Source organism: Notothenia coriiceps, unplaced genomic scaffold (assembly GCF_000735185.1).
Source record: "Notothenia coriiceps isolate Sejong01 unplaced genomic scaffold, NC01 NC01_scaffold00014738, whole genome shotgun sequence".
In the NCBI taxonomy this organism is placed as follows: Eukaryota; Metazoa; Chordata; class Actinopteri; order Perciformes; family Nototheniidae; genus Notothenia; species Notothenia coriiceps.
The window spans coordinates 284,514-293,208 of NW_011347439.1; the positions used below are offsets into that span (position 1 = coordinate 284,514).

Genomic DNA, 8,695 nt, shown 5'->3' on the forward strand with positions numbered 1-8,695 from the left:
AATGGGGCTCATTCACTGGAGCTTCCACAAACAACAATGAACTTAATTATTACGTTCAAATGATGTACATTATTCAAGGTTACATTCACTTTGGATAATAACATGGGAGAAATTAGCGGAAGCGCTCTCTTTTCCTCTCTCCCTTTCTCTCTCTCCCCCGCTCTCCCGGCCCATCCACACAGTGGCTTTGGAAAAAGCTTGGAGGTGGGCGTGTCTGAAGAAGCTTCCAACGCCGCTGTGTGGACGGGCCGTCCCTCTCCTGACAGCCTGTCAGTATCTCATGCAGCTCACTGATCCAGTAACTAATGAGCAACCCGACAGTGAAGAATAAATATATTTATAACTAGTTTAGCTAGTTCCAGGGGTAGATAAAATAGCTAAGTGTGTTAGTTCTAACTCCTAGTGTGTGTTCTGCTCCGCTCAGCGGTCCGGCGGGCGGAGCTGCAGGATTTCTGCTTCACACACACCTTGCATACCGCTACTTTACTTTCTTTTTCGGACACCTTAAAATAATGCCAGACCGGTGAAGCCATTTTGGCGAGCTTGTTTTGCCGAGCACAGAGAAAAGTGTCATGTATTTTACGTCATGCGATCGGCTTTCGCGATCGGCATGTTTAGAGAGCACCGATCCATCGGTAGAGAGTGAGTATCGGCCGATCTCCATTGGTGACCGATCGATCGGATCATCCCTAATTTCAATGTTCATTCTTCTCTCCACAGAACCTCCCACCATCAGCTATAAGCTGTGTTGGGGGCAAGATATTTACATTTGGTTCATACAGACTTGGAGTGCACACAAAAGGTATGTCAAGTCATTGTGGAAACATCATCCATCAACTTTGATTACAACATTTGTAATATTCTTGGCTATATTGGTATTCAAAAGGAGCAAAGAGAGATTGAGTTATCAGAACATAACTGTGACACAGCAGTCAACCCTGTCTAAGCAGGCGTAACTGTTTGTTTTTGAAAAGCTCAGTTCACCCTGACCACATTACATTGCATTTAGCTGACGCTTTTATCCAAAGCGACTTACAATAAGAAGGTACAAACTTGAAGAAAACAGAATCATATAAGTACATCAGGTTTCATAGAGCCAAAACATTTCAAGTGCTACTCAACTGGCTTTAGATAAGCCAGTCCTTTTATTAGTATACAAGTGCTTTTGTTAGTAATTCTATCGCTCGAAGTGGAGTCGAAAGAGATGAGTTTTCAGTCCGCGCCGGAAGATGTGTAAGCTTTCTGCCGTCCTGATTTCAATGGGGAGCTCATTCCACCATTTTGGAGCCAGGATAGCAAACCCACGTGTTTTTGCTGATGGGAACTTGGATCCCCCTCGCAGTGCGGGTGCAGCGAGCTGTTTGGCTGATGCAGAGCGGAGTGCACGTGCTGGGGTGTACGGTTTAACCATGTCCTGGATGTAGGATGGGCCAGATCCATTCGCAGCATGGTACACAAGTACCAGTGTCTTGAAGTTGATTCTAGCAGTTACCGGAAGCCAGTGAAGGGAGCGGAGGAGCGGCGTGGTGTGGGAGAATTTAGGAAGGTTGAAGACCAGACGAGCCGCTGCATTCTGGATGAGCTGCAGAGGTCGGATGGCACATGCAGGTAGACCAGCCAGGAGGGAGTTGCAGTAGTCTAGGCGAGGAGATGACGAGAGCCTGGCCAGAACCTGCGTTGCTTTCTGGGTCAGCTGGGGACGTATCCTCCTGATGTTGTAAAGCGTGTATCTGCAGCAGCGGGTTGTAGCAGCAATGTTTGCAGTGAAGGACAGTTTGTTATCTAGGATCACACCCAAATTCCTTACAGTCTGAGTCGGGGAAACAACAGAGGGGCCGATGTTGATTGTTAGGCCAAGAGTGGGACAATCTTTTCCCGGAAGGAAAAGTAGTTCAGTCTTGTCAAGACCACACTAAAGCACGAGGTTAAAAGAAAAGTCAGTTAGTTATTCAAAATTCTGTACGCTTTTTATGGCGTAATTTATTCAAACATGTTAAAAGTTAGTGAGCAAATGTAATTCATACCTTTCCCTGGTTTTGTACAGACCAGCCTATGTTAAGCATTTCAACATTTTTCATTGATTGCAGAATATAAATATATATTTAACAGTAAATACTAAAACCTAATTATAAGAACCCTTACTACATTGATTTGACTTCACAATTATTTTTGGATTTGTCAGGATTGCTTTTATCGAAGCAGAATTTGAGACCATTGAAGATCTACAAGCTTTAGTGTAGAGAAATGGATATGTTGGTGGCACAAAAGGTGGAAGATAGACACTCACCTGTAGTCTTACAAACATCTTAAAAAGGTTTTGTATTGTTCCTATTTACCTGCCTTTTTACAGGGTTTACTCAAGGATATAATTGTCTAGAAATAAACATCTGTCTTTTATTTAATTAAAAAAAATCGAATCCTTGAAACATTGTCAGCTTTGACTGTACAAAGCAAGGCCAGGCACATTACTAAATTCTAAGGTTGCTGCACTTCACTTGAGCTACTCTTCGTGTTGTTTTATAACACAAACTCTCTTTAACCTTGACTGCCGAAACTTTAATCAGTTTATTTATCAGATTGTTATGAAATTCATAATCCCTTTAACCTACTGGTAGTGGGCAGCGTCGTATACTCTTCTGAAAGTGACTGTTTCTTACAGGGGCTGATATCGATGCCTTGTGTGTGGCTCCACGCCATGTAGAAAGAAGTGACTTTTTCTCATCTTTCTTTGAGAAATTCAAACAGCACGAAGAGATCAAAGACCTGAGGGTAAGTTTCTGTCGCATGTCTGGCCGTTTCCTTATGGAGGAAGCCCATGTTTCATTCCCGAGTTCAAAACATTCATTGTAAATAGTGCAAAAGCAACTTGCCTACTTACATCACCGCTCCCGAGGGGGAACTGTGGAATTCAAAATGCATAACAAAACCTAACATTGCTTAATATTCTTCAATTATATCCTGAAAGCCGAGACACTTTATTTTTGGCTGAATACATTGGAGCGTTATAATGAATGAACCCTCAGCTGAGCGCAATACCCAGGAGCATTAGCCTTGTTGTTTTAAGGTCTGCTCCTAATGTTAATTTCCCAAGGTGTGTCTTAATTGGCATCAATATAAATGATGAAACAATATATGTACACCCCTTTCAGTTTGTATTTGTTATGACACTAAATTCATTTTTTATTCGAAAAACCAAATTAGATGCTATGTTTAAGTGTTAACGTGCAGTTTAAAGTAAAAACTATTCTAATTTGCTATCCCAAAATGAAAGCTGTTAGAGCCTTTGGTGAAAAAGGGTTACACATGAAAAAGGGAGTACATGTGTTTATTGGATATTGTAAGAAGGAGGAGGTGATTGATTTGAACACACCCAGATCCCCAAAGACATCTTTATGTCACCGAGTTACCTGACATTTCTTTTTACAAGCTCTGTTTTCTCGACTTTGATTTTCACTTGTTGATCATGTTGATGTCAGTCGACTATACATTCTCTCAGATGTGTTGTTAATATTGTCTTTTGTGTTGCTTTCTCAAGGCTGTCGAGGATGCCTTTGTACCGGTGATAAAATTCAAATTTGACGGAATAGAGGTAAGTCACTTTGAAATGCGACTGTTGAATTCATACAGGGGTATTGCATAACTACAGGCATACTTCTCAGCAATTACCATTCTGGCAAAGCTTTTATAGATGTGTAGTAAAGACATTGGCAAGACTGTGATTTGAAAGATGACTTCCTGTCAGCTGTAGCTGTCCATTACAATAACATACAAATATATTTTTGTTGAGAACTTCATCAGAAAAATGGGTACAGATCAGTGTGAGAAAAAGTTTTTAGACAGTACTTGTCCATGGACAAGTGAGTTTGGCAATTTACTTGTCCGAATACATTTTTCACTTGTCCAGAATGGACACAAATTGGGGCCACTGGAATCTTCTTCTTTGCCATCGTATTTTACATTTTCCCACGGTTTTTAAGACACCGCTAACGTAAGTGAGCGGTAAGATTTTACTCCATCACACATAGGGTTGGGTATCGTTTGGATTAACATTAAATTATTGGCATTCTTTAATTTGTCATACTCCACTAAACATTTATCCTTATGTCTAACTGAATTACAAAAAGTAATTTATATAAAAAGAGGGTCAAACAGGTACCCTGAATTAAAAAATGGCAGAAGTTTCTTGGCCTTAAGGCTCTTGGGCTTTTATTGACCATAGCTTTTCGTCTTGGCCTTAGCAAAANTCTTATTTTAAAGTTACTTAACTGTATATAATTGTTTTTGTATCTTTGATTGTATCTTTAATTGTATTCATCTCTAATCTGTGTGAATCTGTGCTGTCCTGTTTTTCATTCTTACCCTATTGCTGTTTGAACTACTGAATTTCCCCACGGGGATTAATAAAGGTCAATTTGATCGTATCTTATCATATAATAGCCTCTGTAAAGTATTATAAATTGAAAAAAAATGCTTTTGTCCTCAAAAATAATATTGACATTTTATCCAATAATTTGTTTTCAATATTTTAATACGTATTGTTACAACAAATAGATTAATATTGTTGTTAAGTTATTGTTTGCACCTTAATTGTAAGATTAATTCCACTGTGTCACTATGTCACAAACTTTCTAGTGCCAACTCCTTTTTTATCTTTACTTATAAACATTGCTGATAAGGTAAATGATAGTCAGACATTTAATACCAAACCCACATATTCTCACAAAAAAACATGGAGAGAAAAAATATGTGGGCCTTACAATCTTTCCTTATTATTTACAGATATCAAGGACATGATTAAAAGAAAATGTAATATATCTATGCATTTTAACAATGGTATGACTTGGACAGTTCCAATGTTTAAAATACACAAAATATTTGAATTGTCACAAGCTAACAGACAGACATTCTCATTATATTGCTACATTTGGCCAACGTATCATCTCAGCTAAGTATTCAACGTAAGCGTTTATGTTAAGTTATTTATTATAATTGTTTCGACATATGTTGTATTTAGCTTCTTCAAACCCAGCGTGTTTACAGGTGTGTAACACGGCGCAGTGTGTGCAGCTAGCTTGTATAGAGCTTGTGTTAAGGCCTCGGTGGTGACGTGATAGGAGGTGCCTGCCTTCTGACGGTGGTTGCTCAGCGTGCTGCGCGAACACAAATGCCGTTACATTTGTAGTTTTGAGTAAAGAAAAAGTCTACAATAGCTGTTAAACGCATGTCAGGTGCTACCTTCCAAAAATTACTGTGCGTTTCGCTAATGAATTAGATATGAATATCCCCGCAGGATTGCGTGCTGCTCATACGTTATTTTATAAGAAGTGATTCCGGTTCAGTGGGAAGGTTTGAACTGCTCCAAAGTGACCATTGTTATAATCAGGTCGAGGCTGTTATCATTTCCACTTGCTGGCTTTCTTAGTTTTTTACGGGTTTACAGCAGAAAAACAGTGCAAGCTTTTTAGAGTGTCATGAAAGAAATGTCAAGGTAAGTCATGCATACGGTACATTTTCCTTTCATGAGCATCTTTGTTCGCGTTTAAGAGAGTCCTAAAGAATAGGCTAAAGGCTAACGTTAGCCAACTGTCACAACAACCAAACAAGGCCTGCAGCCACCATTTGTTGGCTAGCGCGCTTGTTTGTTGTTTCTTAACGTTGGTGGGACTATGACCATCAAAATGAACGGATTGCACGTGTTTTTGTTTGATAAAATGTCAACCCTTAATTAGGACTAACCGGAAAGCGAGTCGTTAGTTAGACAAATTCTTCCGTAGCAGCAAGCTAACGTTTGCTAACTTGCTAAATTAGCTAATTTGTTAGCGCCTGCAACCTGTTTGTAGCCTCTCGGCTAACGCTCGTTCGCCGCCAGCCTGAATACCAACATTAACGTAAATCACTTCAAACTCATTCCTGTATTTTCGATAAACTCACTTTTCAGATTTGGAATTGCTCGCTACTATGCTATCATTAACACGCGTGGTGTTATGTTATTGTAGTGGGCAATCCGGGGTGGATACTTCATTTAAATCGGTCGTTTAGTAGTGTTGGACTTGGGATTCTTTAAGTAAACACTAACATGCTAAACTCGTTAAGTTAATACAGGTTCGGGACGGTCCTGACATTATTGAATAAACTAAAAACACCATATCCTATGTTTTAATCCAATGCCTAAACGAGACTAGGGTCGAATGAAGAACAGATTATTAAACTACACTCAACTGTTATTGTTGCGTGAAGTTTACATTCTCATTCAATATTGTGTACAACGAACTGTTATCTGAATCCACCCAGTTTTGCTTTGCAGACTAATTCCAATTCTTTGTTCAGATAACATGGATATGTCTTCCTCTGATAACGTGCTCTCCTTTTGACTTCAAAGTTAAGCACATTGCTGTAGTACGTTTACACAGGTACGCGGTAATAATATAAAGCGGGGGAACATAAACTAGCAAAGCAATGCACTCACAATATGTGAATGATGCATCCCTTCGTTTTAACCTTGAAACCTTGTTATTTACTTGAGATGGAAATCAAGAAACAATGGCATGAAAAAACGAACATGGACAGTGTCGCGTAGTAGCTGTCATTTCATGTTTTGACTCCTATTCCCTTGTCGTGACCTCTTTTGCAGCGCCATGCCTGGTGGGCAGCAGCCTCAGAAACATTATGGCATCACCTCTGCCATCAGCCTTGCACCCCCACGAGAAATAGACCACCAGTACACCAAGAAGCTCTGTGATGCTATGAAACCATTTGGGGTGTTTGAAGATGAAGAGGAGTTGAACCATAGGTAAGAAAAATAAAGTCTCATTTTATTTTAGCCATAACAAGACTACTAGGCATCTTGAGTGCATACATTTCATAGTATTATGTTTGAATCTACATTTTTAGTAAACAATTTTAATTTGTGAAGTTGTGGTATAATTATATAATTTTCCTTCTCACTATATGATTGCCCCCACTAAAATTGTATTCTTTTTTTAGACTTGCAGTTCTTGGGAAGTTGAATAACTTTGTTAAAGAATGGATATCAGAGATCAGTGAACTAAAGGTGGGTTCTGTCAAATGCCTTCCAAGTAAAATATATGATTTATGTTGTATTATGGAGTCTTTTAGCTTAATGGTGACTATTTATTCAGAGACACCAAAGCTATCCATGGTGTTGCCCTATTGATCAAACGACATCATACTGATTTCAATTAGGGATGCTCCGATCGCCAATTTTGGGGCCGATTTCCGGAATCAGTATCGGCCGATACCGATATCCGATCAAGTGGGCGGGGCCTAAATGGAAGATTTAAACATCACTTTAAATCTTCCATTTAAAGTGATTTTTAAAACTCAGTTAATGGGGCTCATTCACTGGCATCTATTTTATCGATTCACTACAATCAGATGGATCACCACACAAGACGAGGCGAGTCGACCAGGCCGCCGCTGCGACGTCCTAATTAGACGATAGTGTGTGTAACTGTATTGGTTCGATTGAATGAAGTAAAAAGCCTGTGGAATTTTGATTAGGTCTGGCACTTCGGTAAAACCGTCGAACAAAAAACGGCTTCGTGTCTCTCACAGTATCATAAAATGGTATTTACTGCTATGCTGAAAGCGCGTTAGGCTCCGTACAAGTCTCTCGTGCTAGTAGCTATCTCGTCACTCCATGACCGTGCTAGAGGTAGATCTTTTTTCTGGTCTAGCTAGCCTTAGTAGGAATTTAAGTTAACAAGTAAGAATATATGAGTGGTCTGGTGGGTGGTAGTATGTGTGATATCTCTCTGTTGTTTTTATATAATAGTATATACCAGTATGTCTGAACCTCACGTGTGTTGTGTGTGTTGTGTTGTTTGTTCTCTTCTCTTCTATTTGTGTATAAACCACACGTGAGTCACATTACTTTTACATTATGAACGGGTTGTGTCGAATATCGACTACCTACTCCTTCCAAGACACCTCTCTTCTTAGCTTTGTTATTTATCCCTTATATTGGTTAGCTAGCCCTTAGTGTGTATTCCTTATGTTCTCTGGGCTAGAGTGAGTATTGTTTCCTACCTTATCCTATCGAGAGTTGTACGGGTTTCTTGCTCCGCTTCGGCTAGTCGACTGTCGATTTAGGTACTGTGAAAAGAGTATCTACTGTATTGCCGTTTTGTTCGAGCGGTTTTACCGAAGTGGCCAGTACCGTAATAAAATTCCTACAGGCTATTCTTTCATCATGCCTATAGCTGTTCCTACACACCTTCGTTGTCGTTTAGGACGTCGGGCGTGGCGTTGCCTGGCGACTCGCCTCGTCTTGTGTGTGACTCATAGATCTTTATGGTTGTACTGATAAAATAATGGACCTTGATCGATGATCAATATATATAAATATAGAAGTGACAGCCCAACGAGGTAATCAATACCTAGGTCACGTCGACGTACTCTTATGGACTGTCCGACAGTCCTCTCCCTGCCGGGCAGGTGTGTCGCGCAACCCTTCAAAGAAGTCTGTGCGGTGGAGAGTTCGAAAAGGTTTCGGTGACACACCTACCCGGCCGCCTCTCGCCCCCTCTTCTCTCTTTCGGCCTCTCTCCTTTGTCTTCGGCGAAGGGCGATTAAAGAGGGTACAATAATAGTTTCACCTTACATTGACTTATGTACATGTGAGTGAAACTTGACATTATTAATTCAAGTAACAAACATAACACCTTTCGAGGTC

General features: G+C 40.0%; 1 protein-coding gene across 1 annotated transcript in view; it reads left to right on the forward strand.

Moving 5' to 3' along the window:
- Nucleotides 1–714: 714 nt before the first annotated feature.
- LOC104948636 (poly(A) polymerase gamma) overlaps nucleotides 715–8,695 on the forward strand; it is a gene marked incomplete at its 5' end in the record, with an annotated part of 15,192 nt that continues 7,211 nt past the window's right edge. The window contains 3 exons of the mRNA XM_010774834.1: nucleotides 715–802; nucleotides 2,660–2,769; nucleotides 3,536–3,589. Coding sequence (XP_010773136.1) covers nucleotides 715–802; nucleotides 2,660–2,769; nucleotides 3,536–3,589 — 252 coding nt within the window. The remainder of the gene's footprint in view (nucleotides 803–2,659; nucleotides 2,770–3,535; nucleotides 3,590–8,695) is intronic.